This window comes from Terrapene carolina, unplaced genomic scaffold (genome assembly GCF_002925995.2).
Source record: "Terrapene carolina triunguis isolate 2854851 unplaced genomic scaffold, T_m_triunguis-2.0 Scaffold192, whole genome shotgun sequence".
Classification (NCBI taxonomy): Eukaryota; Metazoa; Chordata; order Testudines; family Emydidae; genus Terrapene; species Terrapene triunguis.
In genome coordinates this window covers 8,809,817-8,827,581 of record NW_020664543.1, presented here as the reverse complement: position 1 = coordinate 8,827,581, position 17,765 = coordinate 8,809,817, and the positions used below count along the sequence as shown (strand labels likewise).

Below are 17,765 nucleotides of genomic sequence, written 5' to 3'. Positions count from 1 at the left end.
AACCAGAGCTGCAACTATGCAGCTGTAGCTCAGACACTTACTACAGTGATACAAGGGATTTTTTTGCCCCCTTAAGAGGCAGTAGCTAGATTGACAGAATAATTCTTCTGTCACCTCGCTGTACCTACAGTGGGGGTTAGGTCGACCTAACTACATCACACAGAGCACGAAAACTTTCACAGCCCTGAGTGAGGTAGCTAGGTCAACCCAAGTTTTAGGCATAGACCAGGCCTTAGTCCATTGTTCTTAGTCCAGCAAGAGCCATGCCCTTTATCCCAAGGACAATAAGAATCTGGGACTGAGGTGGAATCATCATGTCAAGAATAACTATAGTATAAAAGTGGGATAACATATATGAGCTTCCTAACCTCTGATCTGTGGAGAGCTGGCTGGTCAGATAGTACTTGCTTTCCTCATTTCCAACTGCTAAATTGCATTAAAAGAAGTTAAAAATACATTAATGCTTTCATAATATTTATTATCAATGTAAGTAATTGCTGTAGTCCACTCTGTGAAAAAGTTTGGGGATCCTTGATATATAATTACGCAACAGCATAATATTCTTTGGAGGACTATGCAAGTTCCTTTCAATAGCAGCCTTTGTAAAATTCTGTTACTTGGTAGACGGGTCTCCTTTGCTCCATCTTTATACAGTAATTACTAAGGTCATGTCACTAATCACTTTAGAACATGGTACAACAGTAGCCTAGTTGATTAAAAAGTCAGTACAGAATCTAATCAGTAATCTGAGGGTCAGCTCTGATTTGCCCAGTAATAGCGTATGGTACTTGTTGGATTAAATATCCTCTTGTAATGAGCAGAATTTCTTTCTGAACTGTGAGAACCTCACTTTTTACCTGGATGAGTTGAGACTAATGATCATATACTTGCCTCTACTTAATGTTTTTCTTGTGATGAAGCTAGCCATGTGAAACTACCAGGATCGTCTCATACAAGAATATTTAAAATAATGAGAAATGAGAGAAGCACAAAGTCAGCTAGAGTTAACTCTTCTTACCAGTTTTTTTTTTTAAACTATACATCAAAAGAGTGCTTAGCGTTTTGGCAAACATAGGACAAAATAAAGTCCTATCTTCATGGAGTTTACAATCCAAAGTAACTTCAGAAAGTGCTCTCCATAAATGTTTTCTCCCTGTAGTATATTCTTCACTGTTCAATCTGGTTTTATTGCAGACATCCCTGTTCTTCCATCTTTTTTTAATGCAGATGTCACTTTCTTGTTACGTTAATTCTTTTCATCCCTTTCCTTCCTGATTTCTTGTGCTAAAGTAAATGTTCTGTATGCATGCCTAAATATTTTCAGAGGTGCTACATATTGTTGTAATTTGAGGCTAAATCCTGCTCACCTTAATCATGTAAAGCTGGACAAGGCAAACAAGATTTGATGTTTTGTTCCCTTAGCTGAAAAGTTTAGGCATGTATTTGAAAACACATAGGAGACTGACCCACATTTCTTTACCAGAAAGGTCCTTAAAGCGACCCTGTGAAGGAGCTGAGGACCCATGTTTCGATTTTATTAAAAGGGACATTTTTGTTAAAATTTTAATATTAAAAGTTGTAAAATGTTTTTAAAATACTTCCCATCTTGAGATAGAACTGTAACTATTCAGTGAAGCAGAAGGTTAAAACAAATATTCTAATTCCATTATTTTTTTCCCTTTGCAGCCAGAGTTGGAAAGACATCACTCATCATGTCTCTTGTCAGTGAAGAATTTCCAGAAGAGGTAGGACATCCCTATTTGTGTTTCTCTGCTAGAAAAGCTACTTACCATTCACAAAAATGTGCATGGAAGTTAAAGTTAGTGAATTTGTAATTTTAAATCTATCAGTGGATTTTTTAAATGTGGAGCTTTTCTTATTAAAGTATTTAAAAGGGTGATAAAAGGTATTGGCTTCTCCTGGAAGAATGACTTAAATTGATTAGAAACATTTCTGTATGGAGAACTGGAGTCATATTTAAGTTACTTATTTTTGCTCATTCTTTTCGTATGCTTAATTGAACTCACAGTTGTTCTTATTGATCCACGTACGCCTGAAGTGTTAGTCCTTTTATGTTATTTTCTGACTATTTTTAGTCAACAGAAGGGCATAATGGAGGAAAAGATGTTGAAGAAGGAGAAGGGGGGTAATCTCTCTGCCAGAAGGCATTACTTGTAAAAATGTGAGCATCTAATTATATAAATAAAGGTGAAGAGTTCAAAACTTGTCAAGCCGTGTAGCCCTTGCAGTAGTAGTTAGTCAGTATCTGTAATTAAGAATGACTTTGCATTGTGTTATTTTTTGAAGCATATTTTCATAACCTGTTGATCTAAATAATTGTGTCTAAACCTTTTTCAGATAAAGATAGAAATGGCTGGGTTTTATTTAGTTGGTTATGGACTGGATTATACTAAAACGTTTTCAGGCTATTCCTTTGAAAAAGGCAGCAGAGAATAAAACTTGTAGTGTCTTATTGTTAACACTCGCTGGATTCCTTTTCTTGGCACGGTATTAGGGGAAAGATAGTTTATCATCTATTTAAGTAAATGTTTAACGTTTGGAATGTGGGACTTGAAGCTGGCCTCATATACCATGAGTGTTCACTCTTTAAAACTGCAATGTCGTATTTCCTAATGTAAGGCAGTATATGTCTGAAGTCCAAGAGCAAGGCTGCAAATGTTTTAAAATACTATTACATTACTGATGTCACTACTGGGGCTCCTGGCCATTGTTATCCCTCTAAACGAATTGCAGCACTACATGACCTTTTTGTCTTTATACAGTAGAGTCCACTTCAACAAGTACCTTTTTAAAGGAAAATTTCATCTACACTCAGCACAGCAATCTGATTGCTGAAAACAGCAAAGATAATTTCAGACCTAATTGTATCCTATATAACTCTTCAGAAGGACTTGCTGGAATCATGCATGTGTTTGTTATGCAGCTCAGGACTGTGTAGATGTGTCATTGGGGTAGTCTTATTTCATGCACCAGGTGCTGCCATAATCATTCTTGACAGAAATGTGACTATGGTCTGCGGCTTTACACAAGGCCATTCTTTGAGCAGTCAGGCTTGTTAAAAGAACATAAAGATATAGAAGGACAGAATTGCCAAGCAAAAAATGTGGTCAGTTGGATGAATTTCCTGGAGACTTAAGATTGATGTTACACCTTGGTGTTGCACTGTTAGGAAGGCAGTATGGATTAGTGGATGGAGCGCTGTACTGGGACTCAGGAAACCTGGTTTCTATTCCCAGTTCTGCCAGTGGCCTGCTGGATGACCTTGGGCAGGTCACTTCACCTCTCTGTGCCTCAGGTTTCCCTATCTGTAAAATGGGATGATGAAACTGGCCTGCTTTGCAATCCATGGATGAAAAGCGCTATATAAGACTGATTTATTTATTTATTACCATGTTCCTGAATCTGGATGGGTACTATTTGGTAATTTGGGGGATAAATTACCTGTCATGGTTGATGTACAAAATTTTTCAAAGCATTAATTTTCATGAGTATCATTTTTGAGCTCCCTGTAAACTTTTGTAGATTTAATATTTAGCAGAACCTATAAAAGAAAAGAGCCTGCCACGTGTTGTGACCTTTGGGAGAGAGAGCTTTATCTATTGCATGTCATCGCTATTAGACAAGTTTGTCATACTTTGGAGAAGAAGAGTGGTTTTCATGGGCCCAGTCTGCTTCATTCAGGTCAATGGGAGTTTTGCCACTTACTTAAATGGGAGCAGGATCAGGCCTCATAGGTCATTTGTGCAAAAGAACAGAAAAATTAAAATGAGATTTTTGGCAGCACTTTTAATCTGGCATGTCTACACAGCCAAATAAACCTGTGGCAGGGTGTTTCAACTGACTCAGGCTTGCAGAGCTTGCACTGCAGGACTAAAAATAATAGTATAGAGGTTTGGGCACAGGCTGTAGCTTGGGCTCTGAATCCCAGCAAGAGGGAGGGTCTCAGACCCCAGACTCAAGCCTTAGCCTGAACATCTACACTGTCTTTAGCCCTCCAGCGTGAGCCCTGGAATCCCAAGTCAGTTGACCTGGGCTCTGAGACTTGCTGCTACAGGTCATTTTTTGATGTGTAGTTGTACCCTTCAGATATGTCTACAGTGCAGTAAAACACCCACTGCTGGCCCATGTCATCTGGCTTGGATTGCGGGGCTATCCATTTGCAGTCTAGATATTCGGGCTCAAGCTCTGGGACCCTCCCTCTCGCGGGGTCCTAGAGCCTGAGCTCCAGCCTGGAGCTGAACGTATACACTGAAATTTTATAGCCCTGCAATCCGAGCCCCATGAGCCTGAGTCAGCTGACACGGGCCAGCCAAGTGGGTGTGTTATTGCACTGTCGACTTACCCATAATGGCTAGTTTAGTGTAATGTCCTCGAAAATGGATGTGGAGATATCTGTACTAATAGTTGAAATAAACAAGAAACCAAAAATTTACCCATTCTACAGAATAGTATTGCTTAAATGATATATTTAAGCTTAAGGTGTAATTTTTGTTAAATATGGTAAATGGATTTACAATTCAGACAGCAGTTTATTTGTAGGGTGCCTTGTAATAATGTTGCTTCTAATATTTTGGGTCTGAAATTTACTTGAGCCTTCATTTCAGGTCTTTTCATAACAATGATACTCTGGCACAGCAATGCTTAGACTCGAAATTCCTCGCACAGCAAATACAGTATAACAAAGTGGCAGAGGCTTTAAGAACATAAAGAAAACAAAAACTTTTGCTGAAAAATCTAACAAAATTAATAATCACTTCTATTTAAAGCTTCCTAATCCGTGGAGAAATTTATCTATGCTCTTTTTATAAACCACTGTTAGATGTTCATTTACCTGCTTTATTGACTGTTTTTATAGAGGCTTTTCTTTCTTACTGTTTGTTTACAAATCAAGGTTCCTCCACGTGCAGAAGAAATCACCATCCCAGCTGATGTCACCCCTGAAAGAGTGCCAACGCACATAGTGGATTATTCAGGTAGTGGTTCTATAGTACACATGGCTATATGACTTATTCTGTTCCAGGATTGCTTTCCTGCTTCAGTAGCCTCATCAAAACTTCCAGTTTATGCCAGGAGCTGGAAATGAAATTAATGTTATTTTAATGTAGGTTTTTTGAGGTGTTGAGGTAGTTTGACAGGGACTGATCCTGCAAACTCCACTGAGCCTAGTGCTTAGTGTTGTGGGTAGTCCCTCTGAAGTCAACAGTAGCAATGTTCTAATAAGGTCAGTGGGTGGCTTGATCATGGTAGTAAGTGTTTGCAGGGTCAGGCATAAGGCAACTAAATTCAGGGAGATCCAAAGCTGCTCTCATCCCATTTAGTGAAGAAGTCACTAAAAATGTAGGCAACTTTTACATATTCTATGTACTGTGCTATCTTGCCACAACAGTTTAAACTTCTGTGAATTTCTTTACTCTTATTTTCATTTTTTTTTTAAAATGTTCCCATCTCGTCTGATGCTTGTTAAATAAATATTAGTAGGCTGAATACTGAAATCGAATAGAAGGCATAAATAAATCCTACCATTGCCCAGCAGGCAGAAACACAAGTCAACAGTTAAGTTTTAAGCCATGCCTTAAAAGTCAACAAACTCAGACTCTGTCAGGCAATATAGAAAGCGATTTCAAAGTCAAGAACCTCTGAGGAAAGCTCCCTTCAGACATTCGAAGGCGGGGATCCAGGGTGAGGCTGCATCAACAGATTTTCAACTGTTATGACTGCTCAGGGGTGAAGTTGACTTTTTTTTGTCAGTTTGTGTGTCAGTGTTAATTTTAATGTTCTGTGTCCACTAATATTAGTACATACTCTGAATTTTAAACCATACAAACCTAGGTAAGTCAAATATCGGAGTCTTTTTCCTTTTAGTCTCAATTATTTGGGAATGCTTGAGGCAATTCTACAGTTGACATGAGCCAATTCCTATGATAAATGTGATTTTAAATTATTACATTAACTAAAGATCTTACTACCACCCTGTTTCAGGTTTGTCTTGTCATGTGAACAGTAGTGGCAGTGCAGCTAGTCTTTCCGCTATTTGAAGACAGAGCCGTACTTTTCTCTCCGTAGCAAACACTTCCCCAAACTCTGCCCACAACACTTTTGAAGTTTGCTTCTTTGTGACATGCTTTACAAATGATTTTATATTTCCGTCCCCTTTTGATGCTATCCGCAATTATTTCCCAGTTTAGTACAAAGTATTTTATGATAAGCTCCCTGTGGGTTTAGGATTAACTATCGTGCAGCCAAGGGTTTTCCATGTTCGTATATAAAATCTCTCAGACAGATATAGCAAAAGCTCTGATTTGCTAGGAATGCAATGGAGCTAGTAAAATTATAGCCTCCAAGCTGGAACTGGCATTTGCACACAAATTTCCAGTATGAACTTTAAAGCTGAATAATTGCACTGGCAAGACAGGCTCCCTCTGGAAATCATCAAGGATTGGGTCCGCTACATTTTCTGCCATCCCCTTCTTGGGGTGCTAAACTGATGCTGTTGTTCTGTAATGTAAATTCCAGCATAAAATGTGACATTGTAGAACAGGGGTGGCCAACTTGAGCCTGAGAAGGAGCCAGAATTTACCAATGCACATTGCCAAAGAGCCACAGTAATACCTGAGCAGGCCCCCCTCAACTCTCCCCACCCCCCCATGCTCCCAGCGCCTCCTGCCCACCAGCAGCCCCACCTCAGCTGTTTCGTTGTTTGCAGGAGGCTCTGTGGGGGGGGAAGGAGGAGGAGCAAGGGCACAGCAGACTCAGGGGAGGGGGCAGGCAGGGGTGGAGGGGCGGCAGGGCCTGTGGCAGAGCCAGGGGTTGAGCAGTGAGCACCCCCCGGCACATTGGAAAGTTGACGCCTGTAGCTCCAGCCCCGGAGTTGGTGCCTATACGAGGAGCCGCATATTAACTGCTGAAGAGCCGCCTGTGGCTCCAAAGCCACAGGTTGGCCACCCCATTGTAGAACAACAGCATCACTTTAGCACCCCAAGAAAATGGCAGAAAATGTAGCAGACCCAATCCTTGATGCTTTCCAGAGGGAGCCTGTCTTGCCAGTTCTGCTTTAAAGTTCATCCTGGAAATTTGTGTGCAAATGCCAGTTCCAGCCTGGTGGAAGGGCATCAATTTCACTGCCTTTGCATTAGAAGCATATTTTTGTTCCACACACTTTGCTAAAAATCAAAAGGGCCATTGCCAGGATGACTGTACCTGGAATGAGTACTGTAAAATGTTCTCTAGTTTAGTTCATGATGATATAGAATCTCAATGGCATTTTTTCCCTGTTACATGCAGAAGCAGAGCAAAGTGATGAGCAGCTTCACCATGAAATATCACAGGTAAGTGACAGTTTGGGATTAGCTAGAATCTAATTAGGCAGCTTCTGCTCCTTGATTTTCCTCCGCTGTTTAACAAACTTTTGAAAAAGTCTTTCACTCTAGAGAGCTTCTGGCTTGAATTATTGGAAGAGAGCCCTCCCATTCTTTTCTCTCAACACTTCCCCCACCTTCCTGTTAGAGCCTTTTGTCACAGCAAACCTTCCTCTGGTTGAGGAAGATTGGGTGCTGTTTGTTTTCTAGGAAGTGCATCAGAGCAGTTATCACTATTAGTGAGAAGTGATTGCTTTGTAATTCAAATCATTACTCCTTTGAGGGTTGAGCCTCTGCCTCTGCAGTGTTCCTGTATGGTGGAGAGAGGGGCAAACTTGTGACCTGTCAATGGTAGAATGTGATATTGGCGAGTCCAGGTTGATCACAGTGAAGTATAGGTGGGATGGCAAAGCCCAAATCAAACTTAAATCCTCTTAACCTCTGAAAACTAGACAAACAGCTGTACCCACATAGCACCACCTCTCCTGGTTCCCATTTGTAATATTAGTCAGGGCCAGCGTTACACACAAACAGTTCCATGGGATGCTGTGCTTTCTGCATAACCATTGCAAATTTGCCTGTTCCACTTACTAGCATGCCCAGAGAAGAGGCAGCTCTCAGCACAATATTCCTCCCCCTTTGGCAATTTGGGCTCATGTTCCTGCTTGGTTGGAAAGGGAGAAATCAGCTTTCTTTTAGGCAGTCAACCGAGGGACTGACAGCGTTTGCAGCAAAATGATCCCAGTGCCTGAAAAATCCTGTTAACTTTTTTCCTGTCAACCTGTTGCATTACCCTTACAAGTGAACTGCTGCAGTGGGGTGTTCGTGGAGCTAGTAAGAATCCTTCATTTCCTGCCCTCAGTGCTTTCTGAGCATCTTAAATGCACCTTTGTATATTCTATGTAGAGGCAGTTTTTTCATGTCCTATCCTTGGTGGGTAGCCAAACTCGAGAACTGCAGCTCTGGGACCAAGGAACAATAGATAATCTGTGACAGCTCAAATGTAGATAGCTTAGAAGTCTATGCCACCATTGCCCTGGAATGTACCTCTGCAAAAAAACTGATTTGGGCATTTCTTAATATCTTTCATTTCCCTGCTCTCTTCAGACCATCAGTCCGGCTTCAAACTGTATGAGCAAGCTAGGGGCACAAACACTGGCCAACAATGAAGCCTTTTTTACTCTTTTGTTGTGATGTTGCTAGATATGCTTTTTAACTGTTTGCTGTTCTAGGGAATCCACACATTCAGGATTCAATGTTTTCTCTTTTTCATTTTAGGCTAATGTAATTTGCATAGTATATGCTGTTAACAACAAGAATTCTATTGACAAGGTATGATGAAAACACCTTTTATAGTATCTAGCCGCTGTTTAAGATGTATCTCCTGTGACAGGAGGATAGGCACAGTGAAAACTTTGTTCTTAAATATTTAAAGTGCATAAAATCTCACTGGAAAATATTACATGGTGTAGAGGGGTGAAAACATTATCTACCAATAGTATTCTTTTTCTGGTGTTCCCCATCAATCGTCTCTTTTCCTTGTTTAACACTGACACCTCAGGATTTTCTGTTGGGTGCGCCATTCTCACAAACAAGGAGTACTGGATAAAATTCTCTTCTGAGCTTGTTAATGCCATGCAGTAATCAGCTGGGATTGTTGCTATCAGTCAGCTTATGCTTTTCCTTTTTAATTCCTACTCCCTCGTGGCCAAAAGTGGTGCTCCTTCCAACTCACAATAAGCCCAGAAAGCAAGAGACCTGCACCAGCCATTCTCAAGTGTATTGGATGCAATTCAGTCATATTAGCCTAAGTGTACATTTTCTTGATAAGCGTTAATTTGTTGCTTTAGGTAACAAGCAGATGGATTCCTCTCATCAGTGAAAGAACAGACAAAGATAGCAGGTATGTACTGAGAGGGAGGAAAAAACATGAAATAGACCTAAATATGAAGGTGATGGGGTGGTTAAATAACATCGAGGGTCTTGTTCAGCCAAAAAAAGACAGATGTGAAGTTAGTCTGAAGTAGCCTCATTGCCTACATTTTTTACAGATATTTTCAACTAGCAAGTGACTTTTTAACCCGTCAAATATGCTATTTTAAAAATGTCATTGATAACTTGCACCATATATGTGAATGTCTTCCTACTTTTTCTGCTGTAATGGCCTGCACGAGTTTTCTTCTGATGCCAGTTAGGCTAAGAGACAGTCCATGGCTTGATCGCAATGCTGCCTCCATGGCTAGGCTTCTTCAGGCACCAGATATTTTAAGTTTTGTACAGATCTATGAAATATTGTTGGAAGCTGAGAAATTAAAGGAGAGCTTTGAAGGAAGTTCTGTGACAAGCTAAGCATAGGAGAGACAGCTTTTATTCTGAACTTCCTGCCTTTGGTTGGCTTAAGCCAGACCCTCATTTTTGTGTGTGAATTTCTAGATTAGCTATTTTAAAAAAAAAATCCAGAGGGAAAAAATCGTTCGTGAGAATGTTGTCCATTTGTTGTCCATGTCTGCTCTTTCTGAGTAATCATGAGCTACTTGGGGATCTCTTATAGTGAAGTGTGAAAAATGATTATTTTTACCCAGTGGACCAACTTTCATATCCTTGCAAGGGTAATACGCTGTGCATGTGTAGTAGGAATGCCCACAAAATATTCATATGAAATTTTGTGTGTTACTGTGTATAATGGAAGCTTTATAAGTAATTAACCACACTGTTTAACTTTTCCAAAAAATCCCAAACAAGTAAAGCACTTTGTAATTAAATCCTTGTTATATTAATTTATTTGACACCGTTATGAAATAAATCTAAAACTGCTAATTCATTTTTGTTCCTGCCCTTTACCATTGATGTCTAGTTATTCATAGAAACAACATAAATGCAAATTGTTTACTTCCTTTGAAGCAGAGTAAGTTGCGAAATAAAATAGATATTTTCAGCTCCCTCTCATTGTAAATCTCCTCTGATAAATCTTATGTTTTCAGGCTTCCTCTTATATTGGTTGGAAACAAATCTGATCTAGTGGAATATAGCAGTATGGAGACCATCCTTCCCATTATGAACCAATACACAGCGATAGAAACTTGCGTAGAGGTATGCTCCTAAATTTTGGAATTCATTCTGAATGAATAACAAGTACCACATTGCTGCCAAGTTTATACTTTAACTTTTTCGATTGTAGTAGTGATAGAGCAACTCAAAATTACTACGTTGTTGTTGTTTGTATCGCAGTAGTGCTAAGAGGCTGCAACTGATCTGGAGCTAGTCCCCATTGAGCTAGTCATTGCAAACACATAGGTCTCAATTTTTTTTCAAAGGACCATATTTCCCTTTTTTTCAAAGGACCACTATTAAGGACCATATTTCCAAGAGTTCAGCTTCCATTTAGACACCCAAAGAAGTGGTGAAATAGTCAAAAGAGTTAACTAACTAATTTAAAGTCTTTTTTTTCCAGTGTTCAGCCAAAAACCTGAAGAATATATCTGAGCTGTTCTATTATGCACAGAAAGCTGTTTTACATCCTACAGGGCCTCTCTACTGTCCAGAGGAAAAAGAGGTACTTTGTTTCTTTTTAAACCAATATGTGTGTAGTAGTAATAAACTTAGTTTTGCCAAACCCTTTTCAGAAGACAAATACGTTAAAATAGTAAAATATTTTTGCCGCCTTGCTTTTTATGCTACTTCCACCCCAGTAGATTTTTTTCTTGTTTGATTATTTCTGTCTAAATGTCAGTCATCGTGTGCCAGTCCGTCATGCCTATAGTCTGTGACATTAATCAGAGTTGTGACTTTTACTAAATCCTGGGAGGGGAGAATGTTGCAAGATGTTCATTTTTACTTCCCAATTAATTACATGTACAAACAATTGCAAATTGATTTTCAGATTTGATTTGGTCATGGTTGTACATTTATGCCAAATGTAATCTGATATAACTGGTTCCAAATTCCTTCTCCATTAACACAGATGTACATTCTAAGTAACTCTATTTACTGCAGGGTAGTTACTCCAGATTTACTCCAGTGTCATGGAAAGCAAAATTATTTCAGAGCACTCTTGTGAGACTTTGACAAGAGAGCTTCAGAAAGATGAGTGCATGTTTTTTCTAGTGTTCTAGTAACAGCCATAGCTAGTTTCTTAGTACACAAGGAAACTAATTAAATGGATTACCCGGGTGCATGTGGATTTTTATAGTAGGGGCACTGCATTTATCACTTATTGTGGATTGTCACTTCATCTTGAACAGTGGGGAAAGCCACTCAGTCTCAAACATTGAGTAATAGAAAGCCACAGAATAATCGCAGCTTGACTTTGCACATCCTGATTTTGCATGGTGCTGTTGTGTAGTCACATTGTATCACCACAGTGCAATTAATGTCATCATCCCTTTTCTTTCTCCCTCACTCCTCACCATTTTGTGGCTGGTAGTCGGAGAAGAGTTTTCTCTCTTCTCTTTTTTCCCCCTCACCATCTTATTTATTGGGAGGGAATTCCCTATCTTTCTTTTTTCTTTCTCACCTGGGAGCAAACTCAACAGCTTTTCCTCTCCCATGCTGTTGGTCCATATGCTCAGTACTTTGTCTAATAGATGAGAGAGGACAGTTAAAATTACTGTGATTGTCCCCGGGGCTCTTCCTGAAACCCTGCCTAAACCAGTTGAACATGGATCAGGTGCCTGTTCAATAACAGTTCACTGTAGCTCTAGAGCCATTGAATTGAATTTATTTTGTGTGTGGAATGTCCATTTAAGATGCCTTATTAGAGTTATCTTCATTGATACACAGAAGATTGTTGTCTAGTCTGATCACATAAATAGACTTTAATTTTCGAATTAGAAGTAGAATCATAGAAACGTAGGGCTGGAAGGGACTTTAAGTGGTCATCTAGTCCATCCTGCAGTGCTGAGGTAGGATTAAGAATACCTAGACTATCCGTGACATGTGTTTAACATGTTCTTAAACGCCTCCAGCGACAGGGATTCCACAACCTCCCTTGGAAGCCTGTTCCAGTGCTTAACCATCCTTATAACTGGAAAGTTTTTGCTAATATTCAACCTAAATCTCCATTGCTGCTGATGAGTCCGATTATTTCATAGTGTATCTTCAGTGGACCCGGAGAAACACTGATCACCATCCTTTTCATAACAGCCTTTAACATATTTGAAGACTGTTATCAGGTTTCCCACTCAGTCTTCTTTACTCAAGACTAAACATGCCCAGTTCTTTCAATCTTTCCTCGTAGGTCATATTTTCTAAACCTCTTAGTTTTGTTGCTTGCTTGTGGATTAATGTATTATCTTAAAATATAAATATTTTAAAAGATGATCATACAGGGGCTGAGCAAGGGCATAATAGTCTAATGCAGTGGTTTTTAACCTTATTTTTATTTGCGGAACCATTTCTCAAATAGAGGTGCGGACCCCTTTGGAAATCTTAGACATGGTCTGCAGATGCTCAGGGGTCCACGGACCCCAGGTTGAAAACCACAGTGCTATGGTAATGACAACCTTTCACGGACTCCCTAGATAGTCTGGAGACAACCCCCTCGCCCCCCCAGGGGTCTGCAGACCACAGGTTGAAAACTACTTGTCTAATGCACCTCAATGTATATTAGGAAAGGGTAGGAAAATTATTTTCTTCAAATTTCTGTCAACAAATTAGTTTTTAAAAACTTTTTACATCACAATAAGGCAACAAATACAGAGAAGTATTTTTGGATATTTGTATTTTTGGATTGTTCAGCCTGCAAAGATAGATTCAAGATTTTATATAATTGAATTTAAGGAAGTTTAATATCAAAATTGACTTTTTTGTAATCTTTTTCGGAATATAAGTTTATTCTTGCCAGGTTTTGCTGTTTCTTGTATTTATTAATTTTCTAGGTCCCCATTCTGAAAATCTAAACCAAATCAAACATTAAATTGCCAATATCTATTTGAATTCTATTTAGTGCTCTCTTGTGTTGTTAGTGTGATGATTTTCATGTTCAAGCCCAAAAAAAAAAAAAAAGTAATTTTCCTGTGAAAGTGGGTCCTAATTTCTCTCTTGATCTGTAGATGAAACCTGCCTGTATAAAAGCTCTGACTCGCATCTTCAGGATCTCTGATCAGGATAATGATGGCACTCTCAGTGATGCAGAGCTCAACTTCTTTCAGGTAGCTCCCTACTATTTTTTTATCCCCCCCCATTTTCTCCAAACTGAGTATATGGTAGCTCAGCTCTAAAATACTATCAAAACAACTTGAGGTGACTGGTAACGTTTGGATACCTATTTTTAATCATGAAACTGCTCACTGGCTAGATTGTGCCATTTTAGGCACTGCCCTGTGCTTGGGGACTGGAGGCTGACTTGACCGAAATTTCTCCTTGAGATATAGGGGAGCCAGTACAATGGGCACTGTACCACATAGCAAATAGGTGCATTATGTACTATCCTTCCTGCTGATGTGGATTTACGGAAGGGGCCAGAGGCCTTGTTCCTCTTGGGAAACTGTTACCATCTTCAGTGTCTCCACTGGGATTGTGTAATTTAGTCCTGTGTGTGGGGTGGCGGATGTCTCTTTGCACCCTCCCACTGGGTAGCACAAAATCTTGCCCTATATAAATCATCTTTGTATTGTTGATGCCCATAACAGATACTGGGCCTCATTCTTCTTGAATGCTGGTGTAAAATCGGGAGTTATTCCTCTGAAGTCAATGGAATGACGCTGGCGTAAAATGAGTGAGATGAAAATCAGGTGTAACATTTCAGATACCGAACTACATTTAACCTTAAGTATTAGAGCTAAGAAATGGAATGCAGAGTTAAAGCTTCTCCTCAAACCTGAATTCACATTATTGTGGCTAGCTATTGCTAAGGGCAGGTCTACACTTACTTCCTGGTCCAGCCGTAAGCAATCGATCTTCTGGGATCGATCCCGGAAGTGCTCGCCGTCGACGCCGGTACTCCAGCTCGGCGAGAGGAGTACGCGGCATCGACGGGGGAGCCTGCCTGCCGCGTCTGGACCCGCAGTAAGTTCGAACTAAGGTACTTCGAATACGTTAATAACGTAGCTGAATTTGCGTACCTTAGTTCGAAGTGGGGGGTTAGTGTGGACCAGGCCTAAGATTGTAATTCAATTGAATATCCTGCGTTTGTCAGTTTAAATTTGCAACATTTTTCTTGAAAAACTAAAAAGGGTTTTTCTACATCCCTACCTCTACTGATTTGTGCAGGTTTAAATACAATCCTGAGGTTCCCCAGTATTGCATTTCTGTTTCTTTAAACACCTGTTCCTCTCTGGGTGGCTGTGATTCTTTAACAGTCTTGGAAACTGAAGCAAATAATAGATACTGTGTCTTATTTTGCTCTTACGTGGGGGCAGTACCAACGAGCAAGGAACTGTCCTGCCTGCTCTGCTTTCACTTAGAGTGTGCTTGAATTGCCCCTACCATTAAATTAACATCGCTTTTAGGGCTGCACTTTGAGCAGGACATGCTGTATGATTGACTTAGTATCAGTGTTTCTAATATGTGTTTTCTTTGTTTGTTAGAGAATTTGTTTTAATACTCCACTAGCGCCTCAAGCATTGGAAGATGTAAAGAATGTAGTCAGAAAAAATCTAAGTGATGGAGTTGCTGCTAATGGATTAACATTAAAAGGTAGGTATTGTTTGAAGAGAGACATTTCAAGTTGATACAAGATAAAAGTCCCTGTGTAATCTATTGTTAAAGGAGGAAAAAGGGATTGAAATATGATTTCAGTTTCTTGCTCCCTTGGCAACAAGAGCTGGTCATAACTTGGCTGTGGCATGGGATAAACTGAGGAATAATGGGGGAGAAGGAAATGGTGTTCCAATGGAGAATGCTTAAGGGACCAAAATGTCTGAATTAAGTGTGCTGATTCTAAGAAATTCCCTCTTGGGCAAATTCTATAGTTTCCATTTAGAATAGGCTATTTGGTTAGTTTTACCAGAGGGAGCACTAGCATAGATAAAAGTGTTGGTTCCCACCAGCATTTTAATGACTGCTGTGTAGATCTGTTCGGAGTAAGCGGTAAAAATTAAAGGCAATATCTTTTCTACTACTTGTGGGAGCTGCAACTGTGAAAGCAAAAGTGAGAAATTGTAGGGGGAAAAGCCTAATCTATACACAGCCTTAAAAAATCATGTGTGGATTGAACTGGGGGAGTAATCTCAGTTTTCAGTAAGATATGGAAAGTACTTAAGCAATTATCCTCGAGTTTTGGCGTAGGAAAACTAATACATGCTTCCGTGGAACTACTGTTGAAGGTTGTCATTCTTTGTATGTTTAATGGAGACTCTATAAAAGCTTTTAGCATGTTACAAATTAAAACCAACCCTGTAATAAAATGCGGTGCTAACACTTAGGAAACAAATTTTAAGAAAATAATAATTTTGGCGATCCGATTATAGAAGTATTATAATTGTACAAATTGAAAGTACAGAAAATGTCATGTATTCATTAAGATTTTATATGTTCCGCACTGTGCTGTTATGTTTGTGTATTTTGTTTTATATTCACTCGACTTAAAAAAAACAACAACTCTCAATGTAAATGTTAAATGTTTGAAAGCCTTCAAAGTCTTAAGAATTATCATTTAATTTCAGGTTTTCTTTTTCTACATACGCTTTTTATTCAGCGAGGAAGACATGAAACTACTTGGACAGTATTACGCCGCTTTGGATATGATGATGACCTAGAGCTCACACCAGAGTATTTGTTTCCTCCGTATGTTTCAGCTGTTAATTTTCACATGTTAACTCTATATAGAACTTGTATGTCATGACTTGGGATTGCTAAATCAACTACTTACTATACAAACACAACTCCCAACTTTGTCAGCAATATTTACATTTACATAAACACATTATGGAGTATACAGTATATAATAATCTCTTGATGTATGTGTCACTTCAATTATGCATGTGCATTAAGGGCCTAATCCAATGCCCATAGAAGTAAATGGAAGTTCTTTCCAATTACTTCCTTGGGTGTTGAATCAGACTTGGAGCAGAATACTCTTTTATATGGAGCGAGTAGAAGGATAAAGGAATTCCAATTTCGGTGTGTTAGCAGAAATGTCTAAACTTAGGTTTCATAGTGTCACCTAGTTTCACTGTGGGTTGCATATGGAGAGCAGAGGGACAAGGGATTTGCGATACCAGATCAGACTCTGTTCATTTCACTCCAGAATGCTGTCCCTGGCAGAGGTTCATATCTCACTTCCCTATGGAGTAACTGCACTGGACATCCGCCCCACACTTACATAATGAGTTGTGACATGATAGCCTAACTCCCATTTCATGTTTGCCCCAACTAAGCCCCTACCCACTGTGGAGAAGAGGGGGAAAAAACCCACTTGTCTTAGCCAATGTGGTGAGGGAAAAAATTCCTTCCCAGTCCCCCAAGAAAGGAGCATCTAGTGTAATACCCACCGTGGATCATGACAAAACCCGGTATTTAGCTATGGCCATTGGTGGAAGGGTGGGTGCTACTCTACCTGGTCCAGGTAAAAGAGGGCTTTTCCTGCCCGAGCATAGGCCTAAATAGTCTCCCCTCTTTCTGGTCATCTGGGTGGGGGGGATGGATCAGTGTCCCTGCTGACCTGGTTTGAAGCTGCTGCAGGAAGTCACTCTCTGAGTGTCTAGTCCTTAAATGGGCCACACATCTTCTCCTATAAGCCAGCCAATAGTTCCAACTGCTTAATGTGCGGTGAGGTCATTCTCTTACCAGGCATAGTTACAAGTGGGATAGTTATAAAACTATCCAGCCCTTTTTATGACATTTAACTCCTTTAGGATGAGATTTTTCAGAGGATTTTAAGGGAATTAGGTGCCTAAGTCCCTTATTTTCTTTTGACTATCCCATCCTTATTTCTTTCATAGAATGCTGATGATATTCGTGTTATATCTGAAAGTGCCTTATATTACAGATGATTTTAGAACGCCTAGTAAACAGTGCTTGCTGTGTTTTCCGTGAAACAGAAAAGGAGCTGATTGCAAAACCACTAAATGCTATTTTCATATTTATTTCTTGGAAGAATTACATTATTTATTATGTGACTAATTTTTGGTTCTTTTTTTTAAATAGGCTTAAAATTCCTTCTGACTGCACAACAGAATTGAATCACCATGTGTATTTGTTTCTCCAAAGCACTTTTGATAAGCATGATTTGGTAAGCTTTTAGTCTGACTTAAGTGGTACTTGTATAATGTTTTAATTGCTCTCTAAATCTTAACTCTTTGACTTGATCTTTACAACGGGATGTTTAACAACAAAATCCAACCCCTGATGTCCAGCCATCCTTTTTACCTTCTATTAGGATTGGATTGAAGTTTATGAAGCTGAACCAAATTTATTTTTCAAACTCAAAGAAAGAATTAGGAGTCAATA

At 39.4% G+C, this 17,765-nt stretch overlaps 1 protein-coding gene across 5 annotated transcripts in view; it reads left to right on the top strand.

Moving 5' to 3' along the window:
• The first annotated feature begins 1,692 nt into the window (after positions 1–1,692).
• Positions 1,693–17,765, top strand: part of RHOT1 (ras homolog family member T1) — a 33,678-nt gene continuing 17,605 nt past the window's right edge. For all 5 annotated transcript variants that reach the window (XM_024192577.3, XM_024192575.3, XM_024192574.3 and 2 more), the window contains exons 1-11: positions 1,693–1,745; positions 4,913–4,994; positions 7,303–7,346; positions 8,655–8,708; positions 9,227–9,279; positions 10,358–10,466; positions 10,828–10,929; positions 13,427–13,525; positions 14,903–15,011; positions 15,980–16,100; positions 17,463–17,547. In XM_024192577.3, coding sequence (XP_024048345.1) covers positions 1,713–1,745; positions 4,913–4,994; positions 7,303–7,346; positions 8,655–8,708; positions 9,227–9,279; positions 10,358–10,466; positions 10,828–10,929; positions 13,427–13,525; positions 14,903–15,011; positions 15,980–16,100; positions 17,463–17,547 — 891 coding nt within the window. In that variant the 5' untranslated portion in view covers positions 1,693–1,712. The remainder of the gene's footprint in view (positions 1,746–4,912; positions 4,995–7,302; positions 7,347–8,654; positions 8,709–9,226; positions 9,280–10,357; positions 10,467–10,827; positions 10,930–13,426; positions 13,526–14,902; positions 15,012–15,979; positions 16,101–17,462; positions 17,548–17,765) is intronic.